Source organism: Equus asinus, chromosome 4, assembly GCF_041296235.1.
Source record: "Equus asinus isolate D_3611 breed Donkey chromosome 4, EquAss-T2T_v2, whole genome shotgun sequence".
NCBI lineage: Eukaryota > Metazoa > Chordata > Mammalia > Perissodactyla > Equidae > Equus > Equus asinus.
Genome location: NC_091793.1, coordinates 85,350,340 through 85,375,040, shown reverse-complemented (window position 1 = coordinate 85,375,040; position 24,701 = coordinate 85,350,340). Strand labels below are relative to the sequence as shown.

Sequence of the window (24,701 nt, the reverse complement as noted above, 5' to 3'; positions counted from 1 at the left end):
CAATGTCCCTCAGAGTCACCTCTGTGTTCTTTGATCCAGTCTAATTTTAATGGCTTCTAAGGAGCATCCAAAGATGTTTCTGGATAATTTTACTCTCATAAATAGCTAGCTCATAGTGCTGGCATTTCATCTATAATAAGTTTCAACCAGTAAACTGCATAAAGTGTTTAAAGGATCTTTCCTTCTCTTTTCAATCATCCTCTTGCTTAGTTTGGGTGTTTTCCTTATCATTTTGCCTTACCCCAATCTCAGGTTTTAAAGTATTAAATACAAACATTTTTCAACCTTTGTTCTTAGGCAAGAATTATTGATGTTACAAGGAAAAATGTAAGCTTTCAACTACCAAGATTTCCAAGGTTTAACTCAGTCATTTTTGAACGGCTAACTAAAATTTTAGGTATTGAATGATCATATTTAAAAACTTAAGTAGTCATACAAACAACTTTTTTTTTTAATCCCACTGATTCATTAGGATGCCTCAGATGGTTTGGGAAAGCTTTTAAACTACCACTGTACTATATGGAAAAAGAAAAAACATAAAACAAAAAATCCTCAAAACATGTTTAAAATGGTTCCAAGTACTCTTTTAAAGAGAGAAATCCATTGCAAAAGAGACTGCCAATTCCTTGCTTTCTGGTTCCCTGCTTAGGGACCTCTTTCCATTCACCTATTCTTCTTATGCAACGGATAATGACTTGGGGTTGTTTTGGTTTTCGTTTCTGCTGAGTCACTAAATTTTGCGTCTTTGTCCCCAGGTGCTACTCAGCAGAAAAGTTAAAAGTGCAATTCAGAAAGCGTTGCATTTGTGTGTCTAGCAGAGGGAACCATTTCCCTAACAGAAGCTCAGTGACTTGGCTTATCCTTCCTTCCTGGGAAGGAAGCTTCGAGGGACCGAAGGGATCAAATCTGCTTTGCCAAAAGAAGCATCCCAGCGCGGTAGCTGCTAATTCCGAGCTGGCTGTTAAATGCGGAGCTTCTGAGGCGCTTGGCTGGCTCAGCCGAGTGCAGAAGTCTCCCCCTTGTTAAAGACCCAGATCCCTACAGAGCCAGCTTGGAGTTACTTTCTCTTCAAGGAGACCGAAATAATTGTGATTTGCGGCGCTCTCAGTCCGCGCTGGTATTTTCCTGTTGTGTTAAATGCCTCTTACTAAGTAATAGACGTGATTTATGTGGACGACGAAGGGGTGTGTGGTGGATTCGGTGATTAATCAGTGCATTCCCATCCACCGGCATCTCTCACTGCCCCTCTTGCGTGATGTAAGATCAGACGTACCCTGCATTGAAAAGTCAAGACACACGAGCGGCTCGCTCGCTCTCACACTCTCGCTCTCTCTCCCACACGCGCGCATCCGTACACCTTCCACATCCTGCTCCAGGCAGGAGCAGGCGGACTGGCTGGGCTCATTGAGCTGAAGAATTTCCAGTGACATTTGTAAATGACGCTGCTTGATTCGGGGCTCCGAGCCGCCGCCGCCACCGCCGCCTGGCCGAGGGTGCCGCGGAGCGGTCTCCAGCGCAGGCTGCCTTACCGGGCGACCAGAATGTCCGAGTTTCTCCTCGCCTTACTCACTCTCTCGGGATTACTGCCTATCGCCAAGGTGCTGACCGTGGGAGCCAACCGAGGTAAGAACAACCCCCGCCCCCTTCTTCCCCTTTCTTCCTAGGCTTTCCTGCTGGGTGATGCTTGCAGATAAGCGAGCGTGAAACTTAAGTCCTTGCGGCCCCTCTCGCCGGGACCGGTTTGCCTCCGTGCGCTGGCCTCCTGAGGGGAGGAGGTGCGGTGGGGGATTTCTGAACCAGGAGCCAGAGTCCTCCGCTCCCCCACAGCTTTTTTTTTTGGCTATTGACCGGTCCTGATTTTGTACCCCCCGGGAGCGTTTAGACTTGAGTGCGCGCTTCTGCCCGAGCATCCCAAGCGCTGCAGATGTTGGGATCAGAATTCGCTTTTCCAAGACTTCCTTTCTGCGCTGACTCTCATAGCTTGGAGCTTTTGCAGCTCCGGATCCTCCGCGTTAAGTGTGTGCCCCCTCAACTTAACTCCTGGGTTAACTTCCTTACCTGATGCCCCCGGGAGGTGTGGCAAGGAGAAAGCGCCCATTCAAGCACCTTCGGTCTCTGTAGCCTATTTCCGGGGCCGACTTGGGCGAGATTCGTATTGTTAGTAGAGAGACTAAGGCTTCTGGGCGCAGGCACCTGCTTGAACTTGACTTTTTGATTCCAAGGGTCTGTGACATAGCTCATGGTACCTGGAGACGCTAACCCACCACTGGCGTTTCGCTCTTGCTTTTTCTCCAAATAGCTAATGAATGGTAGAAGTTTAAACGGGAATGGGTATGGGGAGCAAAGGAGAGAGGAGGTGGGAATTATAATAACCCTAGATTCTGTAAACTTTTGGTCTGGAAACCCAGGAATCCCTGTGCAAGTCTGTTCATCTTTGACAACAGTTGCATCAGTGAAAAGGGGAAAAAATAGGAGATCAATATTTGGGCTGCTGGCACTGGAAGGGTTAACTGCTTAAAGTAAAATCAGAAGTATCATAGATCTAGTTTTTTGTTTGTTTGTTTTTAGCATAACATGAGTTCATATTGACTGATATATTCCTTTTTTTTTTTTTGGTTTAATTACAAAAAAGAGGAGTAAGAAAAATAGAAGAGATACCCGGAGCCTGATGTCAAGTAAATAGGCAAAATGTGGCATTGGGAGATTTACTGAGTGTGTTTATATGAAGCAAATTATGAATTGGCTAAAAATTATTGCTTCATTATAGGAGAGAACAGGGGAATGACTTGTAGTGTTTTTATCCAACCTGCTATTGGCAAGCAGATTATAGTCTTTACAACGTCCCACACATGTCATTTCCTTCACCAGTAGTGAGATTAATATGAGTTCCTTTAGAAAGTCTGACATTTACTGAGTGATAATCTTTTAAACGTATCATTGCCACCTAACCATATAGCTTCTGAACTTGGCTTAACTTGCCTTGAATTTGGTGTGGAATAGTTAAAAACTATACTGATAAAATGGAAGCACATAGCTCTAACTTGAGATGATGATGTCTTTGATCTGGAACAATCAGCTCTCAACCTTTTTTTAGGAAGAATGTTTGAAGTTGGACCAGAGCAGATGAACAAAATGAAGCTTTTCAGCCCTGTGTGCTTGCAAAATATAATGGCACTGGCAGAGCACTGCTATTGGGCTCTTTCTGATTGCATCTCCAATCTCCAGAAATTTGACCTCATCTCAAGCTGAGTCCTTAGTGCCTTTATATGTGTTTATGAGGGACAGGGCTATTGCTACAGTGATTGGAATGAATACCTGAAGAAAATTTTAAATGTAATAAAAAGTTAAACATGTAGACCCCCAACTTGCTTTTGAAATAGGAAACTAACTAAAATGAATACAATTTGGTGTCTAGTTCCTTGAAGGAGAGGGACATCTAAGATATAAACAGGACATATGGAAAAGGATTATTACTGTTTCCTAAAACTGAAGTAGTGTCACATTGTATCACCATGTTAGCATAAAAAGTACTATATCAGACAGTACAAGTAAAAATAGTTGTAAACCAGCACTTTACCGCTATTATATATATTTTACACAACTTTCAAAACTGTTAGAAAAGAGCTAAAATTCACAGCTAGCTATCAAAAGTGAAAAGGGTGGGTCCCATTCAGAAAAAGGAAAAAAAAAAAAAAAAGGAGAGAAATCTTGTTGAAAGTTAAAAAAGAAAGTGCTGCTGCATTATGACAACTTCCCTTACTGAAATGCTGAAACAGAAGATGTGGGGATATAAACTCAAGAAACAGGTTAATGAGATGTAGCTTTCCGCACAGGCTTATGTCAGCTGTCCTTGAAGAAGAGAGCAGGCATGTGAATTACACAGGTGTGTTTCATGGTGCAAGAGCTACTTCATGCCATAAAATGAGAAATCACGTTCAGCTTCTCCAAATATGCATTGGCATTGGGTAGCTTCTTAAACTGTATGGACTAGATAGAAATGGTTGTGTTACCCCACCTGTGTTGTTCTTCCTTTTGTAAGTTTATAAGTATAAACTCAAATTTTTTTAAACAGAAAAATACTTGAAACTAACTTGTATGCTTGTGTTTAATCAATACACATCCACTTGTCCTTTAATTCTATATTGTTTATCTTCTTAGTTTACACTGCTTTTGATACAGAGTTAAGCTAATGTACGTGCCAGTTGTTATTAGATTTCATCACATCTGAAAAAGGAAACATCTTTGTAACTCTTAACAGCAAAACATGGAGGATAATTCCTGCTCACTTAGAAGTATCCAATGTGTCATATAACAATGTCATATCATATCAAAGTATTGCTTGACAAGGATGAAGACTTAAATGGAAGTATATTTTAAATTGTCAGATTTTCTGAAAAGAAAAGGGATTGAGAGACTAAAGCTAGTCTGTTTTAAATTCTTGAGTCTGATAAGATGTGGAAACATATTTCCAAATAATTAAAGTTCATGCTGTTGTAATCATTTAAATGTGTATGTCCATAAAACCATCTGAAACTGACAATCAGGTGTGTGTGAAAAGTTCAATCTTCCTTACCTCAAAGGAGAACGAACTGCAATCCATGTCTCTTTGTGTTCCAAAAATATCACTAAAGTTTTGTTTTGAAGAGATCTCTGTAATCTTTGAGTTTTCTTCTCTCTCCCTCTCTTTCTCAAGCTCAAAGTGAAACTGAAGGAAAGGAGATAATGGAAAAATTTTTTAAAAGTTCAGTATGTTAAAAACATGAAAAAAGGAAGAGGCTGAATCCAACTTAATGTTTCTTAAAGAAGAGAATGAAGTATCTTTAGACAAAATAATATTTTTAAATAAATATTTTCCTCTGCTTTCATAATAAATATCATGTGAAAATGCTTGCAGTATAAAAATAATTTAAAGAAGCTTCCATCAATGTGAAGCTGTATATAATTAAACCTCTAAGAATGGAGGCGCAGAAGAATATTGCAGAAAACTTAAATGTTAACTTTGCTGGAATTGTTAAGATGGAGGTGATTTTTTTTAAGTAAATGTGAAAGAAATCGTAGAAAGAGTGGGGGATGAGTGATATAGTTAACATATTTTAAGAATGAGATGACACTTTCTAAATGCTACTTATCATTCATGGTAGAGACATGCACAGGTTTTTAGTTTGCAAGTGTATTGGATCCAGGACGTTCATTTCCTGCTTCTTGCCTTGTCAAGTTCTTTTCAGAGCCTAGGGGATACCATAAAGATAGGCTCCATTTAGAGTCACCTGGACTGAACATGACTTGGTCCAAGGATTACAATGGTGAGGGATCTCTATATCTTCCCTCCATCCTATATATTACCATGATTCAGGGTTTTTTTCATGATTCTGCTATCAATTTTTATATCTTACGTGAAATGTACACTCCCCTTTCTTCAGTTCCTTCCCGGTTATAGGGATTCTGTGTAGTAAAAAGTACCAACCAGATGTATTGATAGATTTCTCTATTTTCTGTGGCTGTCTGTCAAAACAATTCTTGTACAAAGGAAACACTTGTCTTCATTCTAGGTAGATGCATTCAAAGAAAGTAGAATTAATACTAAAGTTAAAGATGAGTATACCAACATGATGTCCTTTGTTAAACTCATTTAACAGTAAGTGGAACTCACCTATTGTGTGTGTGTGTGTGTGTGTATCTTTTTAAAATAAAGATATCCTCTTTAAAATGGCTGCCTTGGCACACAAACACCTCTAAAAACAGCACTCTGGCCTGAAAATTGGAGATAAATTGTTTTTTAACAAAACTTTTATTCTTTAAAAATTCCGGACAATATATATCTTTTTTGTGATGATTGCTTCCTTGACAAACAAAAATATGAAGTGAAAAAACTTTGTGTTACTTTTCAACACCCAATATGCAATCTTCTAATGAATGTATTTCCGTATAACAAATATTTTGTTATAACAGAATCTGACAGTGGAGGAAATGTCAATATGTATTTGCCTTTGAAATGCCTGTAATTATGATGTACCCAATGCTTACGATTTGGAACAATGTTTTTAGTAGCTTGAATGCTAAAGAAGAGTAAAGTAAGAGGTTGACTATTCTTATAATGAGTTAACCAGAGTATATACTCGACCAAACTTCTATCAGGAAATATTATGTTTACTCTAGGTAGTTCAAAAACTTTTCCTTTGTTCTTTGAAAAAATCTGGCTTCCCATGTTTAATCTAAGAATAATGGCAAAAACTACCTTGATACATAGAGAGCGCAAATAACAAGGTTTTTGTTTGGTGAGAAAAGGAGGGCAAAAGTAATCTAAGCAACCAAACAGAAAAATGTCAAGTGATACATTTTAATCTCTTCTGTGGAGTTGCTTTACGTTTTCAGAGGGATTGTTATTCTCCAAATTTAACCTTTATAACAATCCATTGTGACTAGAGGCCTAGGAATGAAATTGCGAGATAGCATCACATATCGAACAGTCTACAGGCCTTGGGAACATTCTCCACTTGTTTTATTTTGGAAGGAGATATTTGTAGCCTGTTAGTTCCTTGAAAAGACATTTCTATTATTTAGACATCAAATATGAAAATATCTCTAAAAATTAATTTGAGTTTTTAAAAAGTTACTTTTTGGACTAATTCACATGTGTGCCAGTGAGTATATTTACCTTGCTTGCTTTTCAAAATTATTGTGCCTGCAATAATAGTTAATCACTGTTTTCACTATTTTGTGCTGTTTGGTCTGAATAAAATGTTAATCTCTCCAAGTACATATGAACTCTCCATATTTTAAAAAAGGGAATGAAGGCTTCAGAAGATTTTGCAACACATAAGAACAAGTAAGCTTAGACCTTCAAAATTTATGGCTTTTTTCTATTAGAAGTTTTTCTGCTATAAGTTGCCTTCACAATTTTAGATCTATATTTTCCCCTCATAAATGATTTGGTGGCCTCCATTTTCCCCCCTGGCATAACTACAAGACCAAGTTAGAAAATATGTATTATTTATTGCTCTGTTCTGAATTCAGTGATACTGAAACATAGTTTCTCTCTCTCTCCATCCTATTGATTTAGGCTATCTCTATACAAACCCAATTATTCTGACTGAGCTTCCTGTAAACGAATTGAGGAAACTGAGTAGTAACTAACTGCGAATCAAGCTATTAGATAGTAGCCAGTTAGATCTGCTAAAATAGTAAAACTATTCTTGCATAAAAAGCCTGAAGTTGAATTTTATGGAAAAGCAACAATAATAACATATTTTCCTGAAAGACTTATGCATAATACTTTCTATCTACACTTTGTAGAGTAAATCATATGTGCATTTGCCATTGTGCCTATAATATCAAATAAATTAAATATGCTTGGTAGTAATTATATACTTATCTTGGGATAGCGTAAGAATTTTAAATGCTGTTAAAGTATGAATAAATACATGCTCTGAATTCTTTTGTGCTCAGACGAATGTTACTTTATTAAAAGTAGGCAGAAATTTATAATTTTTATTTATTGGCTTTATTTATTAACTGAATTTATTTTTCTCATTTTGTAAAATATTTTTAAAAATTAAAATATATTCCAAAATGTTATTTCAAAGTCAAGACTTTCTCTCAATACAGGATGTGTAGTGGAAATCATTGCAGTAATAAAATGGACAACAGGATTAAGTATGCTTTTAAATATGGCTATAATAACTTTCTCATGCAATCACATTAACTTAGTTTTAGTCTGCAATTAGATGTCCAATTAAGGTTAAAAAAATGCAATGGCTTGATTAAATAAATGGGCCCACTCATTTGTTGCTGATTTCCCAGTAGGTCAGATTCTTGTAAGTATCCTCAGTGCAAAAGGCTAATGCCTAAGTTGGTAATGATTGTGTTACTTACATTGTTCAACAACTATGCCAGTCATATTTGTTGAATAATAGATTACCTACCATTCCACAATGGGATTTCTCAAATATTCCACAATGTTGTAAATGTACAACACTTGTCAAAGGAGTCTTTACCTATAGAAACAATGAAAAGTAATTTCAATGAATACGTTCTTATTGTAGAATCATCTGTTTAATCTTATTTTTCTCAGATAGATGCTTGAATATAGTCATCTATATATGAAAGTTTTCCTTTGCAGGTGAATGATATTATAAGTTTATGTTCTTTATAGAAGACAAGTTGAGAAAGTACCTTTTCATATGATTCCTTCTAGCTTTGTTAAGAGAAAAAAGAAAAAAAAAATTCCTGAATTAGATAGAGCGTGTTGCCTTTCTAAGATACCAGCGTTATATTTTATCTCACAATGCATTCTTATTAACAGTCAGACATCTCTTCCGGAGTTGCATGCACCTCATTGTCCTGACTGGCTTAGCCTTCAGACCAAAGACAGGTATTATTGAAACACGATCTCATTTGAGTCGAAAGAATACGTTTCTTCTTTAGGTAAGATCAAGGTACCACAGATCGTCTCTTGTTTTATTCTTTCAATCAATAGGACATTCCTTCCTAACTTCCACATTGCATTGACATCCTTCAATACTTGTGAGACAGCTTTAACTTTAGAAATACGAATACATAATTCCTTAAGAATTTTTCTACCACTGAGTTTTTCTTTAATGACAATTTGTCGTCTTAGGCCTTTCTTCTTAAAACAAGAAAAGAGAACTAAAAGTGGGGAGAGGGGAGAAGAAGAGAAGTGAAACTTGGTTGTGGTTCCTTGCCTTGAGTGTTCGTAGGGTATTTTAAGATATTTGTGAAAAAGAAAAACTGTAGGTATAAGGCTGATAACAGAAAGGGGTTTAGGATGATCTGTTTTCTGTAGAAATTAGGATGTGTAAAGAGAGGAAGGACAAAGATATTAAAAGAGAGAGAATATTGACAGTAAGAATTTATTGAAGCTTCAATCCACACAGACTAAGTACCTGAAGCAATTAGGAACCTCAAAGTTTTGCTAAAATATAAATTCTAGAGGTTTAAAAAAGATTTGGTTTTCAGATTATCCAAGACCTTGTGTGCATTTTCTAAAGCTTTTAATGGTATATTTTATTGATATGGACATGTTAAAATAGCAAGTATGCTTTATTAAAATATTCCACTTTATATTCAACTCTATTAATTTTTAAGGCATTTTCTCATAATTGAGCCCTTGAAAGTACAGTAATAATGATGCCAGCTCATGGGTGAGATTTTTGCCTCGTCAGGTGAAAGTATTACAGATGGTGCCTACTGGGCATTCATATTTCTGAAATTTTCATTTAAAAAAATAACTAAGATTTATAGATAAAATTACTAACTCAGAATTCGGGCCCTATTGCTGAGCCCTTATATTGTTGTCATTCTAACAAAAAGGCTAGCAGTTCACCAGCACCATACTGATGGCCTATAATACTAGTAGCATACAAATCTTATTTGGGGGAAAATTAGTCATTTAGATGACTTAGTCCAACATTGACCAACATTAAAAACAGGTACAATTTAGAACTTAAAAATACTGTATCTGTCCATCTTCAGATGTAATAGTTCTTTCCCCTGTTAGGATGGTTTTTTTTTTTCTATTTTTACTTGCTAATGATATGGTTAAATATTTTGACATTAATCCTGATAGCCTATGAACCAAAATCTTAGCACTTTTTCCACTCCCCTTGCTGCTCTCATTGCTGGGAGAACATAAAATTATAAAGGGCATGAAGGTTTTATCTTGTGTGCATTTTAATCTGCGTGCCTGTGAAAATGCCACCTGAGTTTTACAGAAAACTGCTCCAACCAACTCAAAAGAGAGTTGCAGAGTGTCCCTAACACCTTCCATGAGTGAGAGGAAGATAATGGATGTGAAAACACATTGCATCTTGTATTACGTTTCGTAAATATCATGATTTTATTAATTATACCATTAACTTAATATAAACTACTAATAGCAACAGAAATCCCTTACTTTTTCAGGACACTTTAATTTTTTTCAGTTGTTTCCTACTGAAATCATATAATCCCCAAAGCAATCCCTGTGGTTGGCAGTCATTCGTGTATTTGTCCACTCATTCCACAAAGTGGAGCAAATATGTGCTTGGTACTGTTCTAGGTGTTGGAAATGAAGCCAGTGAGCAAGTTAGACAGTGGAAGTGGGCTGATGGGGCTTACATTTTAGTGCGGAGGAGAAAGACAATAAGCAAATAAATAAGTAAACAAATAATATTTTGTGCTAAGAAGAAAGAAAAATAACGTAACGTAATTGAGAGCAGTGCTCTGGAGATTGCTGGTTGTCATCACAGGAGGCCTTTTTGAGAAGGATGACATATTTGCTGACTCAAAAGTGATGAGAGGGAACAAGCTAATGAGTAACTCTGAGAGGGGAGCTTTCCAGGCAAACCCTTGAGAGGAAGTCATGGATTTGACATTTTAGAGAAAGAAAGAGGGTGTGTGTCTGTCTGAAGTGAACTGTGTGTGTTTGGGAGAGAGGGGTGGGGAAAGGCCTATCTATGATGACGTCAGGGTAGAGCAGGTAGGACCATGCAGATCAAGGTGAGGCATTTGGATTTTGTTTTGATTATAATAAGCAGCAATAGGGTGTTTCATCAGAGGTGACACGACACAACTTAATTATTTAAGAGATCATGCTTGCTGCTGGATGGAGGAGGACAAGAAGAGATACAGTGATCCAGTTAAGGGGTTATCGTAATTGTCCTGGAGAGAGATGTTGGTGACGTCAATGAGGAGGTAACAGTGCAGATGAGGGCAAGGCAGAGGAGCGACTCACATCTTCGCTTTGGGAAGATTTCCTGTAGCAGTGAATGCAGCACCACTCAATATATTAGGAGGATAAGGCATGAAGTAAAGCCTCAAATTATCATCTTTGGAGGTAAAAGTTAACATTCTAGGTTATTTAAAAGTGAATGCGTTTCGTTTTGTAGCACCTCTTATTGGTTTGTATGAAACATGTTTCACAACGTAAGGCATGTGATGGCCATGTGTGGACCCTGCAATAATGTTTGCCTTCTTATTACCTTTTCTTTTATATTTCAGAATTATTAATACCATCTTCCCTATTCTCCCATGTTTACCCATATCGTGTCAGCAGAAGGGAATTAGTAGAATCTGACTCACAGTATTCTTTACTCTTTGTATCAAATAAGACATTTAGCAACATTCTAAGCATTGGTAAATATAACAGCACTTCCTTTTCTGTTCTTTCTAACAGTCTAAACCAGTATAACGGCAGAAGGCATAGGCAATGGGGCATGTTGAACACTCATATGGGTTTGTTTTCTTGAAGAAATCCTCGATGTTTTCAAGGAAGAAGTCCTTTTTCATTATCCCCAAATCCTTGACATGACTGAGAAGAATTTGTGCTGATAGTCAAGTTCCCACTTATAAATATTGAATTAAAGCAAGAAATTGTAGGACAGCTGCTATTGGCTGTACTCATTACCTTTCCTGGAAATTCTGGAAAACTGTAGAAAGGAAAAGGGATGCTGACAGCAAGTAGGGGAGACCCTACTGGATAGAGTTTATGCCCTAATGGGTATTCCTCTTGGTCAATCAGGCTCTTGGATTATTTTCTGTATTTATCCACACATTCATTAAATATATATTATAGCAACTACTATGTACCAAAGTGATGTATAGACTGGAGGAAGAAACAACCAAACGACAAAAACCAGAACAGGCAATAAAAACACTAGTTTAGCCATTGTACAACTTTGGATTTTCAGGGAAAGATTTTTTATGGCTACAAAAGAAACCCATGTGGGTCTATTGAGTTCTTGCTGGAGCTAAAAAGGAAAGAGAGAATAAGAATAGGAGAAAGAGAAAAGAGAGAGGTTTTATAAAACTGACAGAAAAGGAAAAATATCAGAGCCCAGAGGATCTGTGAGAAAGAAGAAAGGAATACAGTGTTTGAATTAATTAATTCTTTTAATATTAAGCCCATTGAGTTACTCTAGGTCCTAAGTTATTTGAAGATTGTTTTAGGATTTGGTCCCATTGAGTTTTCCCATTGCTCTTTTCTTTTTTGGCTCTTTCTTGTTATCTACCTTCAGAAAAAGTCAAAGTTTAATTTTAAACCTTGATATTCAAATCTTCATTCCAAAGTACAAGCTTAGCCCCCAAAATATTCTCACTCAGTTACTTTTTAAGTTGTACTGGACATGTAGTGCCAAAAAAGTAACTTGGAGTTATCAATCCTTTTGACGCTATTTATATTGCAAACAGCAACATTACAGAGGAAGTACTTTACCTCTTCCACACTTTGGAAATGCTATATGGTCATTACCAGTAATGTTTAAAAAGGGAACTTATTTTCTTAATTTTAAAACATGGGATGTCTTTAGATTTAAGAAGGGAAAATACATACTAAACAGACATTAGGTTAAAGTAAAAAGAGAGCCAGGGCTGGCCCCATGGCATAGTGGTTAAGTTCACTTGCTCTGCTTCAGAGGCTCAGGGTTTGCTGGTTTGGATCCTGGACTCAGACCTAAGCACTGCTCATCAGGCCATGCTGTGGCAGCATCCCACATAGAAGAACTAGCAGGGCTTACAACTAGGAAATACAACTATGTACTGGTGCTTTGGAGAGAAAAAATTAAAAAGAGGAAGACTGGCAACAGATATTAGCTCAGGGTCAATCTTCCACACCTGGAAAACAGAAAAAGCAAAAAAGAAAAAGAAAGGTTTGGCAAGATGGAAGATAATTCATTAAAAAAAAGAGAAAGCCAAAGATCAGGCATTATAATTTTAGAAATGCTAAAATAAGATATTGAAGCAAAAGATCACAACCAATTTATTTGTTGTGTAAAGAGCTTACCTGCAGATTTAGTAGACATTTGCTCGATGCATGTGCAGAAGTCTAATTTGTGTATGACTTTAAGTTCAGTCCATTTTTTATTCACCTTGTCAAAAGCCCCTTTAATAATTTGGCTCCAAAATTTCAGGACTAAAATCAACATCATGCCTAGAAATAAGTTAAATATAAAATAAACACCAAAATTTTATTAACTCTGAGAGTGACTGAGCCAAATAAAGTTTGAGGCTGGACAATTTGACGTTACTTTTTAATTTGGAACTCACTATAAATTTGTTTGCAGTGTACTTTAGCAGAGGGGTGCCAAAAAGTTTGGAAATAAATTAATCCGAGTAATTGAAAACAGCAGGAAGGGGAAGGGTTACTTGAATATTTGTGAGTACGAGGCATGATTTATGCTCCCCGACTAGAACCCTGCTCACATCACACTGAGGTCTGCTGAAGGGCTTGTTTTCTTTCATAAGGAAAGTACTATGGGAAAAGGTTCAAAATGAGTAGAAGGAGGTTATTTATATTTTAGGTAAAGCAAAACAATAATTACTAACTGCACGCTCAGAATAAAAGACATTGGGGCAGGAAATGTTGTGACCCTTTGAAACAGACTTAGACCTGCTATAAAGAGCCAAGGAAAATAAACAAAGCTTATTCAGATAACAGTTAAGCCGGCGAGACACCTGAAAATCTAGCAATAGCAAGAAAATCACTTAAGTCCAAAATAAACTTTCAGAGATTGAAGCTACTTGAGTTCACCAAGATTTAGAGATGAATGCCAAAGAGGATTAGTAAAACTCTCTTCCACGTGAAACACAGCAGTAATGGCTCTATCACCACGTCTCAAACCCATGCTTGACAGTCACTATGTAAGTGAGAGTTGAGCTCAGTATACAATAAGAATAGCATTTGCTTAAAAAGCAGGAAATCATGTAAAGGAACCAGAAGCAACAATCTTGCCCGTCTCCCTCCCTTCTGCAGGCCAGAGAAAATGGTAGGCAGCATTTCTTGTATGGTTACACAGAGGGAAACAGGTTGGCTATGGCTTCTGAGATCCCTAGACTCCGAGAAAAGGCTGCTTAGATTTCTTTGCTCATCACGTTAAGGCATTCAGACGTATTTGACTGACCTTTATGAGTTAAAGGGCAAGATATAGGGCAAGTTTTGCAAACACAAACACATGCAGCACCTAGGCTGGTCAGAAGGTGCCCTGGGTGACGTGAAATTAGAGAATACCCATGTTGTCCAAAGTGGCAGCTGATAGTCAACTGGAGCAGACTGCAGCCTTGAGTGAATGTGGGCTAAAGGTGGCCAGACCTTTAGATAATTCAGGAGAGGCCCAGACTCTGGATTTTTATGCACAATGCCCCAAGTTTTGAATCTTGCACATCAAGATAAAAACAACACAAAAATCCAAAGAAATAATATTGTGGCGGTCGAAAACACAAGCTGATGGATTTAACACCCAGGCTGACAGCTTGTGACCTGCTATGGAGCCCCTCAGTTGCACACATCAACAGGGGGTTGGATTGGGTCCTAATGAAGACATTTTACTTGGTGTATTGCAGACAAAAGGCAGTCCTAGAGAGCCGAGCATAATGCCCTGAAATTTGTACTGCATTATTTTTGCAGGTCATGGCCTTGGCAGGAAGGATACCAAAGATGAATTTCAACAATGTCTTGTATCTCTACCTCCACAACTTCCTCTCCCCTGCGAGACATAAGGGCAGAATTGGGGTAGAGAAAGTGAGTGCGGAGAAAATTCTCAATGACTCAGCAGAGAGTTAATGATATTAGATGCAGTAGTGACGTGGGGCAGAAACATGTCGCCGAAAATCATCTAAGAAACAAAACAATAATGGTGGGGAAATGCTATCTGGATGATTTCAGTCAGCCTCAGTACTCCAAGGACCTCATGAAAAATACTCATGATAAGTAACAGCCACATGGCGAAAACCATGATGCTGTGTCACGCACAGATCATTATTGAAATGTGCAAGGAAAAAAAGAAAAGACCAAAAGGGAGAAGACAAATATGGTGAAGTTAAGATGGCAAAGAGAGAATCCTGATGAGCAGACAAATTCTCATGCTGAGACACAAACGAGATCACATGTAGGCTTGTGGTTCATCCTCCCTTTCCTTGGGAAAGCTGTGTCTTAACAAGAGCCAACTGTGCTCTATTACCACACACTGCCTTTAGATTTCACACCGGTGTTCACAGAGGAATTAGTATATCCAAACTGATTATTCAAACCAGTCCTTTTTTCCAAAGCATTTTTTAAAACTTTTTATTTTGAAATAAATTTAGACTTGCAGAAAAATGTATACAATTAGTACAGAGAGTTCCCCTATACCCTTCACTCGGCTTCCCTTGGTGTTAACATATTGTGTAACTATAATACAATTATCAAAAAAAGTTAACATTGGTGCAAAAAATGTTATTAACTGAACTACAGACTTTGCCTACATTTTACCAGTTTGTGCACTAATGACCCGCTTCTATCCTAGCATTCAGTCTGGGATTCAACGTCGCATTAAGTGGCCATATCTCCTTAGATCTCCAATCTGTGACAATCTCTGGTTTCAGTTTACTTTCATGACCTGAACTCACTTAAAGAATCTTGATCAGTTATTTCATAGTGTGTCTCACAATTTGGGTTGTCTTGTATTTTCTTATGATCATATATTTTTGACAAGAACATCACCCAAGAAATGTGCCCTCTTCAGTGTATTGAAGCAAGAGATATGTGCCAATAGATCTTATTATTGGTGATGTTAACCTTTATCATTTGGGTGAGGTGGTGCCTTTCTTATTCTTTCTACATTTATTAATTGAACTTCTTCTGTAAGGAAGAGCTATCCTTATTTATTTATTTATTTATTTATATCAGTGTAGATTCACATATATTTATTTTATCGTTTGTGTTATAATCCAATACTATCATTGTTTATTTTCTTGCTCAAATTGTTCCACTTTTGGCTATGGGAGCACTTTCTGATTGGCTACTCTGCCCTTTTGACATCCCCATCCTTTTCTGAGCACTTTCTTACTTTCTAGCACTGCCGGATGATTCAAGCTCATCTTGTGTTTGCCATTTCTGCTCTGGAATCAACCACTTCTCTAAGGACTTTCATAGGATATTGAAACTTCAGAAACTTAACTGGAGGTGCTCTCTTAAGTGTCACAGGATTATCTTAAGGGTGACAAACAATTGCAAGAACAATTTCTCTATTAATATATTTTAGTGTTCCCAAAGAAATCATTTTGCTCAGTACTTTCAGTTCAGTAGAGTACTCACTGCAGTGACTGATTATCTCCTGACTACAGTTCTGAACTAGAGTGAGGACAGTGGTGCTGCTTATCCAGGCATTCAAAATTTCACTCCTCCCAAAGTTTCTAAAGAAAAATATAGATAAATTTTATAAAATCAATCCATATTTATTGATCTTTTCTCAGGAAAACCATGTTAGAGACTGCAAATAAAAGGCATCTCTACCCTTAAGGAGTTGATGGTCTAATTCAGACAAGAAATATTATAGAAGCATACATGAGTCATATAAGAAATAATTGTGAAGGATTTGATCAGCCCTGGCAGGTGAGGCTGTGGGCCTGTCGTGATTCCGTACCTTGTCTTTTGGATGGTGATTGAACAGAAAATCACGTGCCAGAGATAGTGAATGGGGTGGATCTTTCGGATGAATCCTAACTGATTGGTATTTGTGAGGACTGCTATATTGAAGGAGGATCTGCAGCTGAGGTTGTATTCTTTGCTAAAGGTCACAGTGATCAGTTGGTGGTATTTCTAATGATCAAAATCAGAAGACATATGGGAATGTTAGCATCTGGCCTACTTACTTACCATTTCAGGTTTAGTTGCACAGTAAGAGTCTCCACTAATTGCCTTAAAAAGGATAATCCCTTACCTTGATTCACAGTGAACCAATGGGTAAAAATCCCGGCTAATGAAACAAGCATAGCTTTGTATAAAAGTAAGTGTCTAGAATCTTCTCGAAGGGCCTAAAATATCCACTTTCTCAATGTACACAACTTTTTTTATTTCCTTGCTTTTTTAGTGCCCACCATATTGGTGAGTTTTTTTTGAACTCTTACTGGTAGTTGATGAAGTCTTGTTCTTCATGATCACTTCCAGTTCCTCCTAACTTTGAAACTGCAATTTCTTTCTCACTGTGGAGTCCTCCCCCACCTGCTAAAAGAGCCAAGCACAAACCCACTCTGCAGAGACTCTGATTCATCTTAGGTGTTTGGATATATCCAGTTTTAGTGGCATATTGTCTAAAAATTATAGATATGAGATTACTAATCTGACCATCAATTTAACTTCTGATAATAGCTCTAGTAGGATACTGAGAAACAGAGCTAGTTGGAAAGCAATGCAACACCCATATTGAATTTTTAACAACTTAATACATTTTAGGAAATGATCCATCTGAAAGGCATTATGGCTTGCTGAGAAAAGCTGTACACTGGGAACCGGGAGAAGTGGGCTCAATTCCCAGCTCTGCATCTGACTCACTCTTTGTCCTTGGGCAAGTCACTTAGCCTCTCTCTGTGTCTACTTCCTGCCTGGTAAAATGAGGAGAATAATGCATAAAGACTCCCACCTCACCAAGATGTGGTGAGGCTGCATTCTGTAACCACTGAAGGGATCTTTTTTCCCCCTGCTGGCTAATGACAAACTTATTTTTATTAGCATCTAGTTCTATTAAATTTTGCAATGAGAGCATGGAGCCAGAGCTAGCTTCAAAGAATCCTTTAATCCTTTAATTTACACTGGAGTTTTATTGCAGTACATATTGCTTCGTGTTAAAGCACTCATTGCCAGGAGGAGGACTTTGGATTCTGTGTGTACAAAAATATCCATTGCCTCAACCTACTTGAGTGCCAACTCTGGAGTCTTGTACTGAGCACTGCAGAATCCGTTAGAAGAGTAGGAAATGGAATGCTGGGGAGAAGAGGCTTACACATACGAAACAATTAGAGGATGTTACTAGCAATATTTATTCAAAACTGTTGTTGTTAAAGTTAGAGTTTAGACAAGGGGGAAATCAACATAGTCTGGAAAATCACAGAGTAATGTCATGGAATAGATTGAACAAATGCCTTATTCTATGATATCTGCTCTGATTCGTTCAGCAAAAATGATCTTCTCCTTCATTTCCTTCTCTTTTGTTTGATCTTGCTGGGTCATTTTACCTTTCTTCAGTTTTCCCTAAATGTCTTTTATAGCTTTCTAAATCTTTCTTTTTCTTTTCAGTTAGTAGGTAATCATGGATCATGCATTATTTTTGGCTGTTATGTCTCTTAATTCTCCTTTCATATTCAGCAGTACCCGTTCATATTTTTTCAAGACCTTGACCTTTTGAAATTATTCGTCAATTGTAGAGTATCCTGTGTTCTGAATTAGTCTTATTTCTTCATTATTTCATCAATCTTGGTCCTCCATCTCCAGTATTTTTTATAAACTTGGTATTAGATCTACAGACTAGACAGGATTCAAATTGAACATTACTGGACAGAATACTTCTTAGGTGATATTAAGTATCTCTATACTGAGTAACTGATTTTAGGTCTCTGTGTACAAAACAGAATTAATAATGCAGCTACTAGGAGAGACAAAAAGGTCACTGATGTGTAGTGCTCTACAGTCTCTGCCTTGCTGCAACATTCAAGGGCAACATGGTGTATCATTGTGAAAGACAAGACTGCATTCTTTAGCTGTATCACAGTTGATCAATTACGTTATCTCTGCAGGTCTCAGTTTCCTTACCTATGACATGAGGATGGTGATAACTATCAAAATCTCTTAAGGTTTTGAAAAAATACCTAAGTATCCACTTCATAGTAGGCACTCAAATAAGGGAAGTTTATTAGTACCAGTATTGTAATAATGGTTGTATTTTTAGTTATATTCTATCATAGTCCCATATGATGAAAATATTTAAGAATGACACTCATTCTATGAATGGAAAGCAATATTGTACATCCCCAAATCCCTATTACAACAGATGGCCTTTTCCTGTTTGTTTGTTTGGTTGTTTGTGTTAGTATGGCCTCATGTGATGTGATATAAATAGAAGACATCATTCTTAAATCCTTTCCAGGATGAAGTAGGTTATAAATAACTCAGTAAACAAAGTTAAAACATTATCCCTGGACAAAAGGCTCTCTCTCTAAAGATTCTGAGAATTCTTTGTGCCAAGATCATCTAGTGCTTTCTACCACTCTAATGCCACGAGGGAAAAGTACAAAGAACCAGGAACCTACACTTGAGCTGTTCCCAGGAGTTTACAAAACACCGTTATGATTGAGATTAAGAAATTATGTTTTGAAGTCAGTCCACTTGGATTCCAATCTAAGCTTTATCACTTGTTAGCTGTGTAACATTGGCCATAATGAATAATATCTCTGAAACTCTATATACTTATTTGCAAAAAAAGCTCAAAGGGATGTCATAAGTATAGAATAGAAATATATAAACTCCCAACTCAAAATCACTGCTTAATACATGCTGGGAATTATTATAATTTTATTACTGTGCACATACATTTACAGCTCGCAGTGGGCAGTTATTAACACTTAATAACCAGTGAAGTACTAGTAGGAGAAACCAGGGCTCTTACAGAGTCTGCAAAGGAACCAGGCAGAGGAACGGTAGAGAGGAATGATATCCAGATCTCACTCTCCTTACCAAGCTTTGTGCCCTCTATGGGGTTACATTTGCCCAGAGGGGGTTCTTTTTTCTAATTAGCACTAAGGTGCCATGTAAGTTATTGCTGCCCCAAATGGGAACCTTCTAAGCAGAGGGAATTTCAGATGCAAAATTAGTGAGGAGCAAGAGAACTGACTTACAGTAAGAGTTTCTGTAGTTCAGTATGGTTAATACAAGATGAACTCTTGAACAGTGAGACATGCAGAAGATGTTGTTCTTTATCATTCAGTGAATCCAAGGTGGGCTTTTTAAAATTATCTTTAAGAGAAACCATACAAAAATCTCCAAATATAATTTATGAACTACTTTATAATAGGAGAAAAGATACTTGTTGAGGAATACATTTCAATATAGATTCTCAAATTCTCTCCAGAGGTTAGTCACTTGAAATATAATTTATTTTTTCTTCAAGTAGTTTAAAATGACATTTTGACTACATTAGAACAAAGAGTTTCTCCTACCACTTACTAACTTATTGGTGGTTCTTTAAGTCATGACTTTGCCTGCATGCTGAGTGTCCTGTGGGCATATACTGCTATGTTGAATCGGAAAGTAGAAAGAGTAAGTTATTGGCAATCTACAATACTTTTCCCATCTTGGTGGTTTTACTAAAGATGGCATTTTTTGGCTTTTGTGAGTTATCAACAAGGATTTTCAAGTTTTTATTACTTATTTTTACCCATACAAAGCTTTTGCATTTGCCTTAAAAGTAAACAGGTGGAAGGAATAGGAGCATCTGTTATTCCTTTTATGCTTCACGGGTATTACTATACTTCTTGAAAAATACTAATTTTTTTTCCAGGAAGAATGATGTGATTGTATAATACCAAGTAAACGTTCAATGATTCTAAGTGAGAAGTTTACATAAAGGATAGTTTGCTTTCTCATCAGAGTCTGTATGCTAAAGATTTTCTGTCAGAAAATCAGAATAAAGTCTAAAATCAAGGCTTGGTTTTGTGTCTTTTAATACTAGACATATCATTCTATACAGTTTTTGAAAACAGTGGAACAAGATATAACTTTTGAATGCTGGCACTGCACTTTGCTGATGCTATTATTTTCTCTTTAGGTAGGGGCACTATGAGGAATGCCTGATGGACATAACATTTTCCTTCTCAGTAGGAAGAGCTACTTTTTACATAAAATAATTTTAAAATTTAGAAATATATTGTTTCATTATTTTTGTCTTTTTAAAACCAAAAACGTTATACTTTGCTTTCCTGCAAAATAATAAAAGCAAGTAGTTCTAGGCAAAATATGTACAATATTAATCTTGGGCTTCCTTTACTAAAGGGATATAATTTATTAGAGTAAGCCAATGGTTGCAAATTCTTCACATCTGATAAGTTTATAGATATTCCTAAAATTACTTTTTTTGAAAATGGAAGAAGATTGCCTCTTAAAATAAGCATTACTTATAGTAGCAACACAGAACCACTATAGGGACTCTCCAAGTTATACTATTTTAACATTGCTATTATATTTTCTACATGGTGAATTCAGGTCTAGTTCCAATATTGTAGAAATAGGAGAAAAAGACATTAAAACTTTTCTAGGGTGTTCAAGTGAGTTAAAATCATAACCACCAACTGTCAGCAGGCTTTGGGGAGCCAGCAGGGAGCCATGTTTATCCCACGTAATGGATGTGTGATCACGGATCTCATTAAGCAATAACAATCTTTGGGAAACGGTTGTTCCCTTCCAAAGTCCACTCTAAATGTACTCTTTCCTAGTCCACTGAGGTTCATGCTGCTGCTAAGGTCATCATGCTCTTTTTTTTGAGTCTTTTTAAGCTGATTCGCTCGTGTAACAGAAGAATCCTGTCACATAGCAATTGAGATATTTGTCTCTCACAAATCTATTGAAAAGAAGGCCACTGCTTTAGACTCACTAGGAAAGTTCTTGGGTAAGCATAGTTTCTGTGACAAATTGTCCTGAAATAGTGAGACACCCACCACTCAAAATACTCAAATTGGCTTCACCTGGAGTGAGATGGGGGAAATATACAAATGATCTGACTCCAGTGACCTTGGTGAATAAATTCTATAAGTCAATTTTAGCCAAAGACTAGAACCGAAAATACAGTCACTAGATCTCAAGTGTATGAAGCAATGTGGACATCCATAGGGTGTTCTTGTGCCTTGACAAAAGAATTCATCCTGTTACTGTCTCTCTATAGAAAATCACGAGAAGTGATTGGAAGCTGATGTAAAATGCACTAATGATAAGTTAAAGGGGATATTTGAAAAAGAAAAAAATTGTCCCCATCCACTTGGTAGTCATTATAAAAGCGTTGAATGTCCAAGTGTCCTCATTTGGCTTTGTCACTTTTCAGTCCTTTAATCCTTTAGTCCTTCAGATTCTCATAAAGCCTATGTTTCAAATGAAAGCAATTATAGGAAATTAGAACAATGGTGCTATGAAATAATCATTAAAATGGCAAGGACTCTGAAAATGTGAATTGTATTTTCATTCATTGATGGATTTTTTTTCCATAATAGGGGCATGGTAGTCAATGGCATTGGCAATCCATGCTTTAGTGAGTTTCTTATATTTCATTTTAATTATTGAAAATCTACTAATAAATCATTGAAAATTATGCTTTTAGCAGAGAATATGAAAAGACTGACCATATTGCCTCTTTTTTCCAGCTATCCTTAAGTCTAAGGTTGCTCATTCACATGGAATTGAAGATGAAGAGTAGCTTGTTTTAGAAAAATAATTTAGGATAATGATAGAAGCTCTGAAGTCATAGGAAAAATTCGCTTCAGAGAATGTGTCCGCTTTATTCTTTATGGAGTGTTCCCTATAAATTAATATTTATATTGGAGCCTTCTCACATCTCATATTTTTTTACAAAAAGAATTGATATTTGATTTTCAGTAAAACTGTGTTAGAAACCTCTTTGAAGCCATTAAGATATGTTTGTAGATTTTAGTCCTTAAAGTGTACGACTTGTCTAAAAATTATAATTGTAGAATGAAGCAAATTATTAAGAACATAATCTAATATAAATTTTAATTAAAAATGTATATCTTTATTTAATAATTATGTATGCATCTTGTACCAACTTTTTGAGCAGTATAATTTTATTTTAGGCCAGAAGATGTTATAAAATAAAAAGTGAATTTTTATAAATGTATAAAAATTTTTCTTTCTCCTTTTTTCTTTCTTTCTTGTCTTTGCGCAGAATTAAACAACTATGCAGAGTTTATTCAGAAAGAGACATTTATTTACATTTTATGGCATATGACTATTTTAATTGAGGCAAAAATATATATAACAGTTTGGATATAAAGTTTTATGTTAGTTTTATAATATACTTCTTTATGGTCACATGTATTTGTTCCATTAATTCTTTGTTTTAGCTAAATGAGAGCTAATGTATAAATGTGATCAATTTTTAGAGAAGCAGAATGCAATAAGAGCTGCTTAGTAATTAATAGATATTGGACATAATGTAATTTTAGGCTTTTTAAAATCTTTTATTGCTACCAAATTTTTCAAGGGCATCATTATTACCACTGATTATTATGTTCTAGAATTTGTCTTAGCATAATATAAAATGATCCAGTATTTGAGAGTAAGAGTCACAGAGATGAAAGGATGATTGCACTGGGCAATGGCATATTCCAAGCGACAAAAGAATGGAATGTTTTAAAGTCTGGTTTTGTTTTTTTGAGGAAGATTAGCCATGAGCTACCATTTGCCACCAATCCTCCTCTTTTTGCTGAGGAAGACTGGCCCTGAGCTAACATCAGTGACCATCTTCCTCTACTTTAGATGTGGGATGCCTACCACAGCATGGCTTGACAAGTGGTGCATAGGTCTGCACCTGGGATCCAAACCACTGAACCCAGGGCCACCCAAGTGGAGCACGTGAACTTAACCACTAGGCCACCGGGCCGACCCCTAAAATCTGGTATATTTTATGTCTCAACGGTATAAAAGTTACAATGGATTGTGGATTAGCCCTGAAACCAAACATTTAGGTTTGTAGCCAAGCTCCAAATTCTGCTACTTCTTAGCAGAGTAACCGTGAACAAGTCGCTTAACTTCTCTGAAACCCGGCTTTTGTATCTGCAAAATGTAACTAATAACGACTTATTACATGGGGTTGTCTTAAAACTGAATAAGATGCTTTATACTTTCTACAAATTCTACACTACTTTACAGAATTAAAAATTATTCCACAACAGTAATAATGGAAGTCAGTTTATTTTTGTTTTGAAAATTAACAATTTTGGAATCTTTATTTCTTTTATTTTATTCTCATTTCCTTAATTTACTTCTGTGGATAGCAGGAAAATGCAGTTTAGTAACAATTTATTATTTCAAAAATGTTTATTGTGGATATACTAAACAGAATTGCACTTTGTAAAAAACTGAGTGACAGACTAATGAAAAACCATAATTTGTGTGTTAGGAAGAAAAAAAGTCAGGCTGAAATATCCAACCTGTGTGGCAAACAGGGTTTTGGAGGGATGGTAAATATATATGCAAATAACACAGCAGCTCATTTTTGTAAGTGCCTTTGATGGTAAGTGCCTTAACAGAAGTGGAAATGAAATACTATGGAAGTTCAGCTTTCATCTTTCATAAAGTTATGTACATGTACTTTTAGAAAATAAGGTTAAATGATATTTTGTCTAATTTAACCTTAGATTACTAGGGCAGTATATAACCCAAGGCATGCATAAAATAAGACAGTATTATTTTAAATAAGTGCCATGAAAAGAAATACTCATATTAATAATTGAAGTATAAACATAAAATAATATAAAATATGAATCATTGACAGCCAGTAGATTCAATCTAGATTCTAGACATGGAAAAAGTTTTGGTTTACAACAAAACACATCTTCAGTGTTATGAATTGTTTCCAGAAATCTATAAGCTTGTACCAATTATATCATTTGCGTTGATCAGCTTTCAAATCAAATGTTTAACAACTTAAGATTTGTCTCTTATACTGAAGTAACTACCAAATCACCCCTTATATAGAGAAAATTCCATAGAAAATAGTATTTCAATTCTTTACTGATTTTTCTCAAAATTCTACATTTTGGAGCCGGCCTAGTGGCACAGTGGTTAAGTGCGCACATTCTGCTTTGGTGGCCTGGGGTTTGCCGGTTCAGATCCCGGGTGCGGACATGGCATCGCTTGGCAAGCCATGCTGTGGTAGGTGTCCCACATAGAAAGT

General features: G+C 36.4%; 1 protein-coding gene across 5 annotated transcripts in view; it reads left to right on the top strand.

Annotated features, from left to right (window-relative positions):
* The first annotated feature begins 784 nt into the window (after positions 1–784).
* The window catches only part of LRP1B (LDL receptor related protein 1B), a 1,812,874-nt gene continuing 1,788,957 nt past the window's right edge, over positions 785–24,701 (top strand). For all 5 annotated transcript variants that reach the window (XM_044768977.2, XM_070507612.1, XM_070507613.1 and 2 more), the window contains exon 1: positions 785–1,623. In XM_044768977.2, the coding sequence (XP_044624912.2) occupies positions 1,437–1,623 (187 nt within the window). In that variant the 5' untranslated portion in view covers positions 785–1,436. The remainder of the gene's footprint in view (positions 1,624–24,701) is intronic.